We start from the raw sequence: 21,045 nt of genomic DNA, 5'->3' as shown, positions 1-21,045 counted from the left end.
TACTTTAGATGAGCAAACTGTATGGTATATCAGTTATATCTCAAAAGCTGTTACCAAAAATATGAAATAAATCAAAAACTAAAATTAAAAACCAAAATTAAAAGAAAAAAGCATTTATATTACACACATATATATACACTTAGTTTTTATTTTATCTTTAAAAAAAATTTTTTTCAACGTTTATTTATTTTTGGGACAGAGAGAGACAGAGCATGAACGGGGGAGGGGCAGAGAGAGAGGGAGACACAGAATTGGAAACAGGCTCCAGGCTCTGAGCCATCAGCCCAGAGCCTGACGCGGGGCTCGAACCCACGGGCCACGAGATCGTGACCTGGCTGAAGTTGGACGCTTAACCGACTGCGCCACCCAGGAGCCCCCTTATTTTATCTTTAAAACATGCACATGCAAAAAAAAAAAAAAAAAGAGTAGCAGTTTATTCTTTACATTGCTTCTGTAAATTTCCTTAACTAAGCACAGAAAATAGGTCAGTTCTCATTTGAAAGTCCTAGTCACACACCACAAAATACATGAATCTTTTTTTTGTTCAAAACAAAAACCAGTTAAGTAGCCTATCATTTTAATCATACTAAATTCATGAATTACACGAATACATAAAATAACTGAGTACGATGCAATCCCTATCAAAATCTCAATGACATTTTTGGAGAAATAGAATAATCGAAAAATTCATACAGAATCTTAAGTGACCTTGAAGAAGCAAAACAAACATGCAAAACAAGACCAAACGTGGAGGTCTCATACTTCCTCATTTCAAAACTTACTACAAAACTACAGTAGTTAAAATAGTGTAACATTGGCAAAAACACAGACACAAATCAAAAGAATAGAGAGGCCAAAAATACACCCTTGCACATATGATGAAATGATTCTCAACAAAGGTAGGTGCCAAGACCATTCAGTGAGGAAAAGATAGTCAGTCTTTTTAACAAATGGAGCTGGGAAAACAGAATATTTACATATAAAAGAATGAAAGTGAACTCTTACCTAACGCTACAAACAACTCAAAATCGATTAAAGACCTAAATATAAAAACTAAAACTTTAGAAACTCTTAAAAGATAACATAGGGAAAAGTCTTCCTGACATTGGATTTGACAATGATTTCTTGGATATGACACCAAAAGCCCAGAGAACAAAAGAAACAGATTGAAACTGAACTATGCTAAATTAATTGAACTATGCTAAAATTAAAAACTTTTGTGTATCAAAGAACACACCAACAAAATGAAAAGACTGCCCACAGAATGGGAGAAAATATTTGCAAATCATTGTTCTGAGGAAGGAGTTGATATCTAGAATATATAAAGAACACCTACAGCAACACTTCACACTTTGATGACTACTGTCAAAAAAACAAAACAAAACAAATAACAAGTGTGACAAGGATGTGGAGGAATTAGAATCCTGTGCACTGCTGGTGAAAATGTAAAGTCATGAAGCTGCTATGGAAAACAATATGGCAATTTCCTCAAAAAATTTAAAATACAATTATACTATAGTTCAGCAACTCCTCTTCTGGCTATCTACCAAAAGAATTTAAAGCAGGAACTTAAACAGACAGTTATACATCCATGTTCACAGCAGCACTGTTCACAAGAGGGAAAAAGGTGAAAGCAACCTAAGGGTCTATCAATGGATGAATGGATAAACAAAATGTGGTATATCCATGCAATGGAATATTATTTAGGCTTAAAAAAGAAGGATATTCTAACAAATACTACATGGATGAACCTTGAGGACATTATGCTAAGTGAAATAAGCCAGTCAAAAGACAAACACTGTATGATTCCACTTACCTGAGGTACCTAGAATAGTCAAATTCACAAAGACAAAAGATAGAACAGTGGTTGCCAAGGGCTGGGGAAGAAGGAGATGGGGAGTAACTATTTAATGAGTATTATAGTATCAGTTTTGCAAGATGAAAAAAGGTCTGGAAATAATGGTGATAATGACTGTACAACAATTTGAATGTACTTAATACCACCGAAGCATTTTTAAATGGCTAAAATGGTAAATTTTATATTATGTGTACTTTACTACAATTTTTAAAAAGTGATTAACATGATGACTAGGTATAAAGCAACATACAAAAACTCAACCTTCATTTATTCTCATGTTTAATAAAGAATTGTACTAAAATCTATTTTTTTACTAAAATTACTATATGAGTTTGAGACATTGCAAGTTACTGTGATCCACGATCTATTGTTCTCATTAAGTATTTGAAATAAACGTTGAGATTTAGTAATTTTTTCTCTAAGGTGAACTCTAAAAACAAAACAAAAAAAAAGAATGATTAGAATTTAAAAAGCAGGATCCTTACCTGATGTAAAGCAAGAGAGTGTCCATATCTCTGGAGAGGACCCCTTGACAGACTTCCTACATTCCATATACTACTTTCTAAATTGTAACTAAAAGTGAAAAAAGAAAATTATTTTATAAGCTAAGATTCATTTCTGGTTTTTTAATTTGCAAATGTTTTTCTCACTTATATTCAAGTATTCATTAAATTCAAAAACAATTATAACTAATAAACTTACAATTTCATGTACCATATTAGAAATTTTTAATAAAGACTCATTCAAGATATACATATGGTAAATTAGAATTCAATCACCTAAATGTGTAGTATACATTAACTTGACTAAGCTATTTATTACTGGAATTAATTTGTTCAGTTACCTTTAACAGTTTCAACCAACTGATTAGCCTAAACAATAAGTGAGCTACTCTGCATTTTTAATTTGTTTTTAAAGCCAGCTTTTTCTTTTGAAAATAAAAGAAAATTCTCTCCATATATACAACGGCCATTTGCTTTATTCATTTTTATTCTTTTACACACTCTAAGCTTAGCATTATATAAATTAATTAAGAAGTATTATTTCTATGCCAAAAATAACTTGTTCACAGATCACTTTTTGAAATATAATGAATCTAGTAAGATAGAAGCTTCTCTAAAAATAAGGTACTTATTGGATTACAGGATACAAAAAGAAAATTAATTATTTATGCTACTGGTCTAAAAATATAGATTTGAAAAGAGACGTTCCAAACTATGAATCTTAAATGCTTATCTAACAGAACTCCAGTTGTCATCATCATGCTTTACACTATTTCCTCAATTTGCCAAAATGTAAAAAACAAAGCACCCAGCTAAGAAGTGACTAGAACAATGTTTAAGAAGCTCCCTGTCAATTATTATTTCCCCTCTTCTCTGTCTTCCTTCAACTCATCAGAAAAGGTTAAGGGAGCTCCCTTCACAAAAAAAAAATAAATAAATAAATAAAGTCAACCAAAAATTGTCTTCAGGACTCTGTTTAACTTATATCCTACCTTGGAGTTATATAACACATGTGTATGGCATGAATGAGGAAATCGATCAGAACATAACCTTCCACAGACTCCTACCTACATCCACCTACCTACCATATCTGCACCCAACACACTTGTTTTCCACTAAGTTACCATAAATTCGGGCTCAGCAAACTATTTAGATGAAGGGCCAGATGGTAAATATTTTAGGCTTTGTGTACCCCACTACATTCGTCTTCCTTTCTTTTCTATAGCTCCTCACAAATGCAAAAACCATTGTTAGCATCTAGGTCCTAGGCCCCTACTTGGCAGTCGGCCGGTACCTGCTATCAACAAAGTAAATTTGTGTTTCTGGGGCACTAGATCCCACAACACTCTAGTAGTTCTCCCATCTCTTTCCTGTATCACCACTTTCTGGTCTTACTAGATAATTCCCATCAATATAAAAACATGGTGTTACTTTTCCCCACTTATAAAAGAAGACTTTTCTCTTGAAAAGAGAAAAGAGAAAGACTGCCCTGTCAGGCTACCACTCCATTTCTTTACTGCCCCATTTCTTCCTTGTCCCTCCCTACACCTCTCTCTACTCTCCCTTCAACTAACTCCAATCAAGCTTTTAAAAACACTGCTCCAGCAAAACCGTTTTTGTTAAAATCAACTTCCTCATGCCAAATCCCTGCCCACTTCTCAGTCTTCCATTTTCCTGGACCCAGTTAATCATTAGCATTTGACACTGTTAATCAAACCTTCCTCTTCATCTACTGTCTTCAAAGACATCACACCATTGGTTTTCCTACCTCACTGGCCACTCGTTTCAGTCTCCTCTGATGGTTTCTCCTCTTTTCCCCTGACCTCCTAGTGATATGGTGCCTCAGGCTCAGTTCTTGGTCCTCTTCTCCACCTAAAATTCATTCCCTTAATGATTTCATCCTAACTCAAGCTCCGTTCCTACTCTTCCTCCCAATCCCAGTATATTCATGACTAGACACAGGGACTCTTAAATATAAGTCAAAGCATGCTCATACATTCCCATGACTCCCCAAAAGATCTACAATACCCTACATAATCTCTCCCCCCCCTCCATTATCCCTGTAATTTCATGCTTCCCTCTCATGCACTTGGTGAAAGCCAAATGGGCCTCCTTGCTGCTGCTTGAACTAAGTAGCTCCCACATTAAGGCTTTTGTCTGGCTCTTTCCCTGCCTCCAGACAACTGCACTGACAATGCCTAACCTCCTTCAAGTCTGTTCAATTATCACCTTTCCCGTGATGCCTACCTTGACAACTACATTTATAACTCTCTCCTCTTAGGCACTCGTGATTTGCTTATCCTATTTATCTTGCCATCTCTATATATGTGCATACATATAATTTACTTACAGTGTACTTACCTATTATGGTAATTATATATTTTTTCTAATTGCTTGTCATTCCTCACTAACTCCATAAAGATAAGGACATTTATTACGTCCACTGATTTATCCCAAGTATCAAGCAAAGAGTAAATATTAAAAAGAAGTTTGCTATGCCCATAAATACATGTCAATTCTCACAAATGTCAATGTATATACATTCTATAAAATGTATATATTCTAATTTAATACACTAATATAGAACTTTTATATTACTGAACAATTTCATCTTAAAATGTAACATCTATATCTCAATTAAATTCTACAGGAGATAAATCGACTTACGACTGACATTATCACTTCTAAAAACTTACCTACCTACTTACGACTGACATTATCACTTCAAAAACTTACCTACCTACTCCCCTACTTTTTTATAAGTGGGGAAAAATCCTTACCTACAATTGAACTACATTCAGAATAATAAAAATATTCTCAAACTTATGAAAACAGTGATAAGGTCACTTCTAATCTAACACGTCACAGCTTAGTACAAAACTAAACACTGTAAGCAAAAGAGCCAGGTTACAGACAAAATAAAAAGTTAAACTATCTGATTCAAATGGGAAATATGTAAGTTTAGGAGAGTATAAAGTAATATTCATCACCTAACTTTAAATATGCTATTAAACTTGTACAGAACACAAACTCTTAAGATTCCCATGTTTCCTTGACAATTATACTCTGTGTTCACAACTCTCCTTTGCAAATATCACAATTTAATTCAAAGTTTTACTTTATTTTCATAGGCTTTTTATATTCATTAATCATAGTTAATTTACTCATTTCCACATTTAAATCTTACTATTTCTTCAGGTTCTTTGCATATCTTAACAACTCATTTAATCCCACCAACTCTCCTTCAATTCTTTCTATAATATTTTATCCTTCATACATTGTGATACATAATTCTAATTCTTCACTTAAATATTTACCTATAACTCTCCCTTTCTTTTCTCTCCAGAATTTACTTTATGTTATACTTTAATTTCAATCATAGTCAATCATAGTTTTAAAGCAGTGTCCTCCTAAACTCAGACTTTTTTATAACCCCCAAATTAACAAGGTTAATATTTTCAGTGCCTAGGGCTGCCAGATAAAATATAGGATGCTCAGTTAAATCTGAATTTCAGATAAGCAACCAACAATTTTTTAGTATGACTCATGCAATATTTGGGACAAAAACAAAAATACATATTTTAAAAATTATATATATAATGCATATTGCAAAGGGCCTACATATAATAACAAATTATTCATTGTTTATCTGAAATTCAAGTTTAACTAGGTGTCCTGTATATTTCTCTGCTGAATCTGGCAACCCAACTGGGTACACACTACTATGCTATACTGTCCAAGGTCAGTTTGATTGACTGGTTGATGCCCAAGTTGTACCAGTTATAACTATTACAAGTATCACCCTTGAAAACATTGATAATCAAATTATTCTATTTCCTCTTTTATTCTATTAATAGATGGTCAATAAAATATAATCACCAGCTGAAAAAAATCAGATAAACCTGCCATCATATGATTCCTCATATCATCTAATCATGCAGAGGATAATCTCTATTGAGCCAACAGTAAATGAATGATATACTTTATAATACTGGCACTGTTTTTCCCAAAAGCTTCTAAGGTAAATGCAAAGTAAAAGTTCAGGTAAATTAAAATTTACAGAACACACTGAAAGCATTTTTATACAAGCAATTACACTTCATTCTCAAAAAATAAAAGGTGGCAGGATTCATAATATCTAATACAGGCATGGTCCCCTACTTATTTGAAGTTAATATTTTCATACTCAGAATTTGTTAAAAGGACTCTCTAGAGAGGTCATGAAATTTCAATACAAATAATTAACTATATGCACAATGGCAAATAATTAACTATGGATATATTGAGTTCATATATCCTCAAATCAGTCCCATGTAACAAACAGATACTAGCACTAACATAACCACTTATAAATTTGGACAGCAATAAAATATTTAGGATAGGCCTTATTACCAAAAAGAACTGGCTTAAAAAAAAAACAGATTATGAACATTTGAAAAAAAAACTTACTTCAGGACCATTTGAAAAGAACTGTAGTTAAAAGTATATCCACCAATCACCCACATAAATTTCCCATATAAAACTGCTTTATGGGAAGCCCGACCTACAGAAGGACTGAAGGGTTTAACATTTGGTAGAATCCAGTAAGATTCAGTAGAAGGAACATTCAAAGAACAATCAGGACCTATTAAAAAAAATCAAACACAATGCATTAAACAAAGACCTTAGATTATAGAAACAAAATATATGGATTAAGAGAATTTAAGAAATCAATGCTCATGATACTGATAAATATAATGTGCATGACAAATGGTCTGAAATATAAGTTACAGGAAAAATTCTAAGAGCAAATGTAATGCCTACAGGTGAAAAAAATTCACATACCAGACATACATACCATAGCCTAAAAGAATGATTTAAATACTATAAAATCTCATATTTACTTTATTTTTGCTAGTAGAATATTAGACTGCAAAACAATGTACTCAAATCCCAGTTTGGTCACTGACTGCAAGTGTGACCTTGGACAGGTCTGTTTACCTCTCCTGTCATCAATCCTTCATCTATAAAGATGAAACAGAAATAATAGTCTATTCCCTAAAGGTTATTACACATATCTAATTGTTTAAAAGACTGTAGAAATGAAAGCATTTATAATGTGTAAACCATTAGACAAATATAAAAATAAAAATTATATTATCTTTGTATTTTTATTAAGAACAACCAAAATTTGTATCAGGGAGACTTAATGTCCTCAAACAGAAAAAAATATTATGCATAGTAAAATAAAAACTATTAATAAGTGCAGGGTAAATTAAATACTTTAAGTTGAAAATACTGCCTTTACCTATCCATATTCATGATATTACTCATGAGTCTTAATTTCCTCATCTGTAAAATGTAGACTAGCCTAGATCAGGTTTCCCAAACTTAAGTAATGGAAGGAATTCTCCTAAAGGAAATATATTTTCACCAAACTTAGAGGAGCTCATAAATCATTTTAATTCTAATAAAACTAAAATACACTCAAACAAAACTAGATATAAACTCTATTTGAAGTTCTTTTGTAAATATAAAACCAACAAAAATTTATAAATTATATACAAAAAAAATTTATAAAACCGATAAAACTTATGTCTACCTAATAAAATGGGTGACACTGTTTTGCTCAAAGTAAATCATCGGTCCCAAGTTGAAAATGATATAATTATAGCACCTTTTTTTTAAAAATGTTTATTTACTTTTCAGAGAGCACAAGCGGGGGAGATACAGAGAGATGGGAGACAGAGGGTCCTCTGAAACAGACTGTACTGACAGCGGAGAGCACGACATGGGGTTCAAACTCATGAACCATGAGATCATGACCTGAGCTGAAGTCAGACACTCAACTGACGCCACCCAGGCGCCCCTATTACAGTACCTTTTTAACATAACTTTAGCATACCTGTATTATTTTGACATAACTCTCCCATCACTTTTTTTCCTTTACCTTTTATAAATCTTAAGTTCATACAATATGGCATTTTATCATGGTCACAAAAGCATCAAAACCCTTCAGCGATATTCTTTTTAGCCTATAATAAGTGATACTACTTGGTCCCAATCAGTAGTCCACAGGAATGCTGACACTGCAATCAAGTGACATTTTTACTCACTTATGAGATCAATCTCTTGCCTTAAATTTGTTAATACCAAAAAGTTTTAGGTTATCTTGAACCACAAATTTTTTAAACTTCCAAACAGAACCTGATTTGAGAAACATTAGCCTATACAGTTTCCTATTTGTGCACTCACCCCATGCATTCATTTATTCATCTTTAAAGCCCTTTTCATTTTTTAAGATTTTGGTTTTTGTTTTTATTTATTTATTTTGAGAAAGAGAGAACGCATGAGAGGGGCAGAAACAGAGAGAGGGAAAGAGAAAGAATCCCAAGCAGACTCCACACTGTCAGTGCAGAGCCCCATGCAGGGCTCAAACTCATGAACTGTGAGATCATGACCTGAGCCCAAACCAAGAATTAGAAGCTTAACCAACTGAGCCACTCCAGCGCCCCTCATCTTCAAAGTACTTTTCAATGCTCACGTGCTAGGAGTGTATTTTTCAGGTAGAAACTAAGTAGCAGTCTAGATTATCTCTTTGATAATGACATAATCTTTTAATGAGATACAGAAAACATTACTATTTCTGAGTGCAAAGACCATGAACTATTCCTTGGTAATTCAAGAAATTTAAGGAACACACTGCCGTCAAAAACATTTTTTAAGTCCAATTCTAAATCACTTAGAATTCATTTAATTCAGGTTGGCAAACAACAACCTGTGAGCAAAATCCAGCCCCATACTGTTTTTGAAAATAAAGTTTTATTAGAACATATCATGCTCAGGGCTCCTGCATGGCTCAGCTGGTTGGGTGACCAACTCTTGATAGCGGCTCAGGTCATGTTCTCACACCGTCTGGGTCCGTGTGTATAAGCCCGGCATCAGGCTCCACACTGACAGCACACAGCCTGTTTGAGATTCTCTTTCCTTCTCTCTCTGTCCCTCCCCCACCCACTCTCTCTCTCTCAAGAAAATAAATGAACTTAGAAAAAAAAAAAAAAAGAACATAGCATGCTCATCCATTTAAGTGTCATCTATGACGGCTTTTGCACTAGTAAAGTTGAGTACTTACAACACAGATCATGTGGCCTGCAAAGCTAAAAACTGCAGAAAAGGTTGCCAGTCTCTAATGAGATCATATGGACATTATATATCAATAATGTATCCACTGGTATGAATTTTTATATCTTGTTTTCTCAAAAAGGAAACATAATTTTTTAAAAATCATGTAAGTCAGAAATAATAAAGCAAATAGGGTAAAATGTTAACAATAGATGAATTTGGGAAAAGGGCACTTGGACGCTTTTTTGTATGATTCTTATTCTTGCAACTTTTCCATGAATTTGAAATTCTTTCTAAATAAAAACTTAAAAACAGTCTCTACCACCTAAAGGCACAGAGTTGGGAGCAGCAAATAATACCCAGGTATTACTTGGCAAAGGGTCTGATAAAGAATAACAGCAGGTAAAATTCTTAAGAGAGTCAGGAATATATTTAAAGCAGTCATATGTTTATGAAAACTGCACTAAAGCAAAAAATTTCAGAGCAGGTTTGTGGCAAGCTGACTAATGGCCCCTAAAGATATCGAGGTCCTAATCACTGGAACCACTGGAATGTTCCCTTATCTGGCAAAAGGGACTTGGAAGATATGATTAAATTAGGAATCTTGAGCTAGGCAGTTTGTCCTGGATTATCTAAGCAGGCTCTAAATATAATCACAAGTGTCCTTACAAGACAGAAGCTCTGAATACAGAAGAAGAGAGCAATGTGACCACTGAAGCCAGATGCTGTGCTGCGAGCTCTGAAGATGGAGGAAGGGAGCTGGAAAAGTCAAGGATACAGACTTTTTCTTAGAGCCTCTAGGAGGTATGTGACCCTGTCAACGCAGAGACTTTAGCCCAGTGAAACTGATTCCAGGCTTCTTCCCTCAGAACGGCAGGAGATTAATAAATGTGCATTATTTTAGGACATGAGGTTTATGGTAATTTGTTACAGCAGGTACATGAAACTAATACCAATAACTTTATTTATTTATTTATTTATTTATTTATTTATTTATTTATTTAATACAGAAAAGAGCTTTTAATTTTACTCAGTTATCTAAAATATCTGATTTTCTACACAAAATAGCAGTCAAAATTCTTCCTATCTTTGTTACTACCATGTCTTATGTAACTTCTAGCAATTATTGGAAGTAATGGCCCATAGCCAAATTCTATTGATTATTTTGATCTAAATGAGTAAGTAAGCTTATAAATAGAATGAGATTTATGAATATGGCTTAAAAGTTTAAGGAAAGTTAGATGTCTTAATTTGTAGCTTTCTGCATTCGACAGTAAAACGATTTAAAATGTAAATTTATAAAATGAATACTAATTTAAAACACAAATAACTATGAAGAAACACAAATAACAAATAACTTTAGACACACAAACGGCTTCACCGTCCATTAAAAATCTAATGGTGATATTTACAATTTAAGGCCCTCCAAGACTCCCTTTTTTATAAAAATACATCCATAAAAAATTCTCTATCTACCACTTCCCAATGTGATCCCTGATGCAACCTCACTGCACCAACTCTCCCTGCCTAACCCGTCTCTATCACTATGGGAATCTCCTCGAGGTAAACACATCTCAGCTGTCTTGAAAAGAAAGTTATAAACTAATTCACATTACAGTAGGGATTTTATAAAGATTTCATATGCTACCACTCCTCCAGGTTATATGTCATCTAATAATCCATAGAGCATAAATGAATTTCTAATGCTGTAACTTTAGGCATCGGTAGCAGGCTGCTGAGAGATTTTTGAGGGGGAAAGGCTATTCTGTAATCATAGGGGGTAGAATTATACTCTGATCCCTCCCAAATGTGTATCTCCAGCCCCACAATTTCCTCTTGAATCCCAGACTCTAAGGCAAACTCCCTCCATGACATCTTCACTTGGATGTCTAATAATCCTCTCAAACTTAACATGTCCAAAATTCATTCTTCCCTCTCAAATCGGCTCCTTCACCAGCGTTTTACCATCTTAGTAAACGGCACTCCCACTTACCGCCCTGCTCAGGGCAAACACCATGGAGCTATTCTTGAGTCCTCTCTTCTCCCCACGCTCCATATCCATCCATTGACAAATCCTGGACTGACTTCACCAGGTGTGCAGGTGTACAGCCTTTCCCATTAGTATAATATGGAGATGTTTCAATCTAAGTAGATGCTGCCTCAAGTACCCAGCCTTCCCTTCGCGTTCCCCTAGCCCCTGTGCTGAGATGATCAACACTTCTCTACTTAACAACTAAAGGAATGATGCTTGGCACAGCATGGCTCATCCAGGATCTTGCTTCAGGCCCAAAAGCAATACCATTTTGACTGGCTGGTGTTTAAGTGTCTGTACACCTCACCAGTTATCAATGTCTTTAAATCCTGTCACTCCGCCTACAGACCAACCACCAATTCCTTCATTTACAACTACCGTCCTAGTCCGAGCCCCTGTGTACTCACCTGGACTATTTGGAACAGCAGCCTCCAAATCGGCCTCCTTATTTCCATTCTGGTTCCCTTCCTACACATTCAACTCTCCACAGCACAACCAGAATGATTAAAATATAAATCCACTTCTATCATTTTCCTACTCAAAATTCTTCAATGATTTCCCATCATACTTCAAATAAAATAAAAAGTCCCTAACATGGCCTACAACCCCTATATGACTGGCCTCAGTATACATTTACTGAATGAATGAATCAAAATAACCTAAGAGCTAAAAAAAAAAAAAAAAAAGATTAAAAGCATGAGCTATGGGGCACCTGGGTGGCTCAGTGGGTTAAGTAAGCATCCAACTCTCGGTTTCGGCTTAGGTCATCAATCTCACAATTCATGGGTTCAAGCCTCATATCAAGCTCCACATTGTCAGTGCCTGTATGGGATTCTCTCCCACTCCCTTTCTCTTTGCCACTCCCCTGCTCTCTCTCTCAAAATAAACTGAAAATATTAAAGATTAAAAAAAAGCATGAGGTATGAAGTAAAACTTAGCTTTCCAACTTATTAGGTATGAAACCCTGGACAAGTTACTTAACTTCTTCAAGCTTCAGTTTAACCAGGGAGACTATACCTGAAAGAGCCTGGGTTTCTGAGAAGATAAAGAGAGATTATACTTGATATTCAATAGTACACTAGAAGCATCCTAATAGCAATCCTATTCTTATTAAGTCAATCCCCTCATTCTATTAAGAAAACAAGTATAATTCAGGCAAATCAAGTTAATGAAGCCTAGTGTTATTAGATACTATAAATATATGTGTCAAAAAAAAGGAAAATTACAAGTGAAAAGTCCCTATAATCCCAAGTAAATCAAACAGAGAAATAATCACAAAAACAAAACCTAAAATAAAGAACTACAAGGTTTTTAAAGTTTTTCCGAAGTATTCCATACTACCAAATTATATTCTTTCTTCCTTCCCAAAGTATTTGAATTATTTTGCACTGGAAAACTTTTTCTAAAGGAATCTATCTCTGATTTTATAGTGGAAACCAATACAAAAAATATGTATTTGTTTTACACAAACGAATTTTATAAAATAACTTTGTTTCCACAAAGAAAGATAAAATTTTAAAGTCTTCAGGTGCATGAAACAGCAACTCCCCAAAGATCACCCAAATTTATGAACAGAATTATATACTATTTTTGACATTACTAGAAAACCTGTAATTATTATGTACAAAGATTCAGAAAGAAAAACATAACGGTAAAATTTACTTCCCCCGGTAAGGAGGGAGATGAGTTGTTCCCTACTGATTAATAACTTAATAGCACTCTTTGATTTCTAAAAACAAGAATTACTTTGAGTAGAGATTCTCTATATCATTTAAGTCCAGAAAGGAAACCAAAAAGTCATAAAGTAAGGGATTTTCAGGGGAAAAAGTAGTCTTGCTCTAGAGTTTTGGGCTTCTTCTTGATATACTTATAGCTCATACTTTTAATTCATATTTAATCTAGGCCATCATGAAAAAAACATTTTACCATTAAGGCGATACATATTTAAAGGGCCAAATTACATTTCTTTTCTTTTTTCAGTTCTCAATTAAAAACATTAAATAAATGCTGCTAACTTTGAACTATATCAAATGCAGATTAAGCCAAATTTCTATCAATAACTATATTGCAAATACCACTTTTGGCATTTTAAATAAAGCTAATAATAGAAATATTGTATACAAACATATATAATGCCCTTTAAAAGTATCTCTAGTGTAGTATATCAACTAGATTTCTTTAGTTATAAGCCAAAGAAACTAGTGTTGGCTAGCTTGAGGAAAATGGGAATTACTGGAGAAATTCAGAAAATTTCAAAATGAAGCTAAAAAATCAAGTTTAGAATAGGCAGGTATCCGGATTTATCATCCCATGAAGACTACTCTCACTAAATGAAAGGCAATTTCTCAAAAAGAAATTGGATTGCTAATAGAAAAGGGAAAATATGCTGAGAAGGGAGATTTTAAGAGAGGTGTATGTAACTTACTGTCATCATTCCAGAAATAATTTTATGACTTAGTATGTGTACTGAATCTGAAGTTTCTCCAACAAAAGGCAAAACAAGATAACAACAGTGCAAGAGTCCAATCTTCCAACATCACTGAAAAATCTGATTTTGTTTCAGTACACAAAGTATTCTAAACATTTTCTAGACCCATAAAACCAATCTCCAAAGGCCAGGCATGAATTTTAGGGCATTTTAAATGTCTACAGCTGTTCTGACAATATTTTAATTTTGTAGGACAATTAATCGTGTGAGTGGTAATCATTACATTACTGTGGTTCCAAGAATGTCTGGTTCTCACAATTTAGGTCAATGATGCTATTATAATATAGAAAGGAACCGTCCTGTTAACAAAGAACAGTGAGGGGTGGGGCGGGGGAGAGGGGAAAATGGGAGATGTGCATTGAGGAGGGCACTTACTGGGATGAGCATGGGGTGTTGTATGTAAGCAATGAATCACGGGAATCTACCCCCAAAACCAAGAGCACACTGTATACACTGTATATTAGCCAACTTGACAATAAGTTATATTTAAAAATGAATAAATAAATAAAAATTAAAATTAAAAAAACAAAGAACAGTAGTTTCCAACTTATTTATTATTTTGAGTTGTGGAAGGCCTAAAACAAAGTTTTACAGACTTTGGTTCTGAGCAGTTGAAAATGACTAATACAGAATTAGCTAGCACTGAAAACAGGACTTGTTTATTCTACTTGTCTAAGTCACAGACAATAACATAAGTGGATGTAAGTTTTTCAACATCAGGTAAACTTCTATAAGGAAGAAACCTATATGTTTAGCACAGAATATCCCATGAACTGTGTTGTGACTCATAGCTCAGTCTGTTCTATTCTCTTTCATACTCATCTTCCTGGTGATCTCATCTGATTTCATGGCTTTAAGTATCATCAGTAGTTTCCAATTTACTATTTTAAGCCCCAAATTTATAGCTACAGTACAGACCTCCTCCCCAAACGCCAACTGCCTCTTCAACATCTTCCCATAGATGCCTAAAAGACACCTCAAACTCCACATACAAAATCAAACTAATTTTCCTCCTAAAATCTTCTTCATATCAGTTGATGACAACTCCACCTTACTCTACGGTCAAAAAAAATTTTAAAGTCACTCTGACTCTTTTCATTCTTTTACCCCCTCCCATATCCAATTCATCAGCAAATCTTATTAACCCTGCTTTAAAATTACATTCAGTGCTCATGCCATTCTTATCCCCTCCACTGCCTGCCCCCAGTACTATCACCTCTCATCTATATTATAACTATAATAGTAACCTATTAACTGGTACTCTGCTTCCAGTCTATTCTCAATTACAAGTCATGTTATATCAATCTTCTGCTCAAAATTCTTCAGTGGCTGGCTCCCCATTTCACTTAAGGTAAAAGTCAAAATCCTTACAATGCCTCTCAACGCTAAGACATAGCTGATCTGGCTCCGTTCTTCACATATCTCCATCACTCCAACAACCCCTGAGCTCCATATCCCCAAGTCATCTCCCTTTGTTCTGTAATTTCTCTAAGCTCATATCTGACTGATCTCTCCCTCAGTAATTCAATTCCAGGCACACCGGCCTTTTTGCTGGTCCTCAAACCCAATGAGCATGTTAAGTTAGAAACTTAGCGCCTTTGTACTGACTACTCCCTCTGACTGGAATGTTCTTCTAAATATCTATGTAGCTAATTCCCTCATTTTTATCAAGTCTTTGCTCAAATGTGACCTTCTCAGTAAAGCCTAACCTGACCACTCTACTTTAAATTGTAATTCCCATTCCAAAACCAGAGACCCCACTAAAAAGAACTACAGACCAATTTCCCTGATGAACATGGATGCAAAAATCCTCAACAAGATATTAGCCAACCGGATCCAACAATACATTAAAAAAATTATTCACCACGACCAAGTGGGATTTATACCTGGGAGGCAGGTCTGGTTCAATATCCGCAAAACAATTAATGTGATTGAACACATCAATAAAAGAAAGGACAAGAACGATAGGATCGTCTCAACAGATGCAGAGAAAGCATCTGACAAAATACAGCATCCTTTCTTGATAAAAACCCTCAAGAAAGTAGGGATAGAAGGAGCATACCTTGAGATCATAAAAGCCATGTATGAACAACCCAACGCTAATATCATCCTCAATGGGGAAAAACTGAAAGCTTTCCCCCTAAGGTCAGGAACAAGACAGGGATATCCACTCTCGCCACTGTTATTCTACACAGTATTGGAAGTCTTAGCCTCTGCAATCAGAAAACACAAAAAAATAAAAGGCATCCAAATCGGCCAGGAGGAGGTCAAACTTTCACTCTTCACAGATGACACGATACTCTATATGGAAAACCCAAAAGATTCCACCAAAAAACTGCTAGAACTGATTCGTGAATTCAGCAAAGTTGCAGGATATAAAATCAACGCACAGAAATCAGTTGCATTCCTATACACCAACAATGAAGCGTCAAAAAGAGAAATCAAGGAATCAATCCCATTTACAGTTATACCAAAAAACACAAAATACCTAGGAATAAATCTAACCAAAGAGGTGAAAAATCTACATGCTGAAAACTATAGAAAGCTTATGAAAGAAATTGAAAAAGACACAAAAAAATGGAAAAAGATCCCATGCTCTTGGATAGGAAGAACAAATATTGTTAAAATGTCGATACTACCCAAAGCAATCTACGTATTCAATGAGACCCCTATCAAAATAACACCAACATTCTTCACAGAGCTAGAACAAATAATCCTAAAATTTGTATGGAACCAGAAAAGACCCCGAACAGCCAGAGCAATCTTGAAAAAGAAAACCAAAGCTGGAGGACTGGCACAGAAACAGACACTCAGATCAATGGAACAGAACAGAGAACCTAGAAATGGACCCACAAGTGTATGGCCAACTAATCTTTGACAAAGCAGGAAAGAATATCCAATGGAATGAAGACAGTCTCTTCAGCAAGTGGTGCTGGGAAAACTGGACAGCGACATGCAGAAGAATGAACCTGGACCACTTTCTTACACCGCACACAAAAATAAACTCAAAATGTATGAAAGACCTAAATGTAAGACAAGAGCCATCAAAATCCTCGAGGAGAAAGCAGGCAGGCAAAAACCTCTTTGATCTTGCCTGCAGCAACTTCTTACTCAACTGGGACCTCATCAAAATAAAAAGCTTCTGCACAGCAAAGGAAACAATCAGCAAAACTAAAAGGCAACTCACAGAATGGGAGAAGATATTTGCAAACAACATATCAGATAAAGGGTTAGTATCCAAAATCTATAAAGAACTTATCAAACTCAACACCCAAAAAAACAAATAATCCAGTGAAGAAATGGGCAAAAGACATGAATAGACACTTCTCCGAAGAAGACATTCAGATGGCCAACCGACACATGAAAAAATGCTCAACATCACTCATCATCAGGGAAATACAAATCAAAACCACAATGAGATACCACCTTACACCTGTCAGAATGGCTAACATTAACAACTCAGGCAACAACAGATGTTGGCGAGGATGCGGAGAAAGAGGATCTCTTTTGCATGGTTGGTGGGAATGCAAGCTGGTGCAGCCACTCTGGATCACTCTGTGATCTGTCTCTCCTAGCTTGAAATGTCAGCTCCACAAGGATCCTTGTCTTCTTTGTTCCACGACGTATCCTTAAGACATAGAATAGTGCCTAGCACTTAGAAGCTCAAAAAAAATTTGTTACATAAATGAATTAGTTAATAAATCTTGTTATATATACATTCTCAGTGCTACCTTTGCTTTTATTGACTTGCAAAAAATAGAATCTGTTGATTTTGCAAGTGGGAAGAATGAACTAAAAGAATTTAATCTAGTACACTATCACTAAAGTTAAATAAAGTAGAGAGATCATGTTTATTATTATTAAATTTAAAGGCAAATGTAAGCTGTCCTGTGAATTTCTTCAAGGTGCAACCTATACTCTCATATTACTCATATACTATCCTAAAGTAACTGAGCATATCCTAGTATGTTACATGACTAACCCAGAAAAAAAACTCCACAATAAAATGTTCATGAGTTTAAAATATTTTATATTTTTCTAAAACAAAATTATCAAATTTTTACAAGTTGAACAAAGCCATGTAGTTTAAGTGTATGTTCTGGTAGTCAATACCGCCACCTACTGGCAAATGTTAAAATCTAAAGCCAAAGGATTGCAGTAAATAGAATCCAAGAACCACATGCTCAAATTCAGTTGTTGTTAATATTTAAAATTACTTTTTATAAATCAAGTAAATTACATAACTTATTGTAGTACTAGTCTTCTAAAACATTCATACTTGAATGTCCACATATCATTAAACTAGCAAACTAATACATTTCTAATTCATTCATTCAGCCAACAACAAAAAACTTGAACGCCTACTACATGTCAAGCTCTATAATATGTACTGGGGGACACGCAAAGGTGATCTAAACATAATCATTTTCCACTTCATGGAACTTACACTCCAATAGGAAAGAAAATCAAAACATCACACAAACATAAATGAGATAAATACTATAAATTAAAAAGGTAGAGTTCTATGAAAACATATAACAGGAGTATCGGACCTGGTCTTAGAAGGTTAATGGGGTGAGGTGTTCCAGCATGAAGTTCTAAAATAAGAAAGGCCTTGAAATACTAAGGGACAAAGAAGCATGAAAGAAACTGAAAGAAGTCCAAATAGAGTATGACTTTAAATAAAGAATCAGAGGCATTATAAAAAACTATCAAATTACATGATTTATATATTTAGATATTATCTTTTAATCAAAAATTTAAAGGCTTAAAACAACAAACTCCAATCCTTACATTAGAACTATGTCTGAACTGAACTGAAAAAGAATATTGAAACATAAAGAATATCCTAAAAAACATTTAAAAGGCTGGAACAATAGGATTAAGGAGGACATTGTGGAATAGGAAAGGAACATCACAGGAACAATTTTTTTTATTTTTTTTTTACGTTTATTTATTTTTGAGGGGCGCCTGGGTGGCTCAGTCGATTAAGCAGCCAACTTCGGCTCAGGTCATGATATCGCAGTCCAGTCCGTGAGTTCGAGCCCCGCGTCGGGCTCTGTGCTGACAGCTCAGAGCCTGGAGCCTGTTTCAGATTCTGCATCTCCCTCTCTCTGACCCTCCCCCGTTCATGCTCTGTCTCTCTCTGTCTCAAAAATAAATAAACGTTAAAAAAAAACATTTATTTTTGAGAGGCAACAGAGCATGAGCTGGGGAGAAGCAGAGAGAGAGGGAGGCACAGAATCTGAAGCAGGCTCCAGGTTCTGAGCTGTCAGCACAGAACCTGACACAGGGCTCGAACCCACAAACCACAAGATCATGACCTGAGCTGAAGTCAGACGCTTAACCAACTGAGCCATCCAAGCACCCCAGTTGTTTTTTTTAATGCTTATTTATTTTTCAGAGAGAGTGTGCAGGGGTGCAGGGGAGAGGGAGGGACATAGAGTGCAGGGTGGGGACAGAGGATCTGAAGCGGGCTCCTACTGATAGCAGAGAGCCCAATGTGGGGCTCAAACTCACAAACCATGAGATCATGACCTGAGCGAAGCTGAACACTCAACCGACTGAGCCACCCAGGCACCCTGGGAACAACTTTTAAATGGTTAAGTAATGGTCTTATATACAAAGATGGTGACCTATTTTTCATCTCTATAAAACAGGGGGAAAAATGTCTTGCGTAGTGTATTAGGAAAAAAAGATGCTAAAGCCTGCGGGTTTATCTTTTTAACCTGTCTACTCCCACCATCTATTCCACGTTGCAAAGCTTTTCTGAACACACATAAAAGAACAACTTAGCACACTCCTTGTCACCTATGGCAACAATCTACACTTAAAAACATTTTACTTGGACTTTTTATTTGTTTGAGAGACTCCAATCATTTCAACCCCCCCCTTCCTGTTTGGGGAAATGTTTCATTGTGTGAATTTTGTTCAGACACAGGATCCCTTCACACTACACAAATCAGAAAAGTTAAATTCTCTATTTATGTATCTCCAGGTAGCCAAGGTATGAGTAAGACCCGGCATTAGCCAAACAGATGCTAATAAACAGGACTTGAAATCTTCACAAGTGATACAAAGATGTGAGAACAATTTAGAATTCTTTCTATCCATGCCTGAAGCATGTAGTGTCCACAGTAAGTATGCCAGTGGTGGTATCCCAGGGTTCAGTGGAGCGACAGCAATATCTTAAACTTTCCTGCGGCTTCAACTTTCAGGTAGCTGTGAACCTACCCACCTAGCATTCTGCTGTATCTACCTCTTTCCAACCAAGGTTTTTCTAGCCTTTCATCCTTTTTCAGACCTATTCAGTATCCATGTGTATTAGTTAGGGCACAGAATAGGAAAACCAAAAATAAGTTGCTTAAATAAGCTGAAAGTTACGGGCACCTGGGTGACTCGTTCAGTTACGCATCCACCTTCGGCTCAGGTCATGATCTCACGGTTTGTGGGTTCAGGCCCTGCATCGGGTTCTGTGCTGACAGCTCAGAGCCTGGAGTCTGCTTCAGATTCTGTATCTCCCTTTCTCTCTGACCCTCCCCTGCTCACGCTCTGTCTGTCTGTCTGTCTCTCTGTCTCTCAAAAATAAACATTAAAAGAAATTTTAAAAATAAAATAAAATAAGCTGAAAGTTAATTTCTCCCTCACGAAATACTCCAGAGGCAAATGGGCAAGTAATGCTGGTTACCAAACTCATTGCCACCTACCACCGTTTGAAAAGACCTCAATAATCTAAAAGTTCCACACACACTTCCACTTCCGTCCTACTGACCTGAACTTAGTACAACAGCCATACTAGCTGCAAGGAAGGCTGAGAAATGTGGTAGCTGGAAGACCATGGGCTGAGCTAAAAACTTGGTGAATTCCATTACTAAAAAGAATGGAAGAATGAATTCTGGGAGACTTGGTCTCTGCCATAACTTTCCAGTAACTGCCTTTTCTGCTGGAGTAAGCCAGAACTGTTTCTGCTTACAATCAAAGACTTCCAGTGATCCAGATTTTGTTTAATTTACGGAAAAGAGAGAAATCTGGAGCCACTCTAATGAGGGAGTTGATGGACTGG

The 21,045-nt window shown here is 35.5% G+C and overlaps 1 protein-coding gene across 2 annotated transcripts in view; it reads right to left on the bottom strand.

Annotated features, from left to right (window-relative positions):
* ATRNL1 (attractin like 1) overlaps positions 1-21,045 on the bottom strand; it is a 754,994-nt gene that overhangs the window by 691,368 nt on the left and 42,581 nt on the right. For both annotated transcript variants that reach the window (XM_027063193.2, XM_053207126.1), the window contains exons 6-7: positions 6,811-6,985; positions 2,344-2,431 (exon numbers count right to left, since the gene is read on the bottom strand). In XM_027063193.2, coding sequence (XP_026918994.2) covers positions 2,344-2,431; positions 6,811-6,985 — 263 coding nt within the window. The remainder of the gene's footprint in view (positions 1-2,343; positions 2,432-6,810; positions 6,986-21,045) is intronic.

This window comes from Acinonyx jubatus, chromosome D2, assembly GCF_027475565.1.
Source record: "Acinonyx jubatus isolate Ajub_Pintada_27869175 chromosome D2, VMU_Ajub_asm_v1.0, whole genome shotgun sequence".
Classification (NCBI taxonomy): Eukaryota; Metazoa; Chordata; class Mammalia; order Carnivora; family Felidae; genus Acinonyx; species Acinonyx jubatus.
Note: the sequence above shows the minus strand (reverse complement) of the source record. Positions and strands in the feature narration are given on the sequence as shown.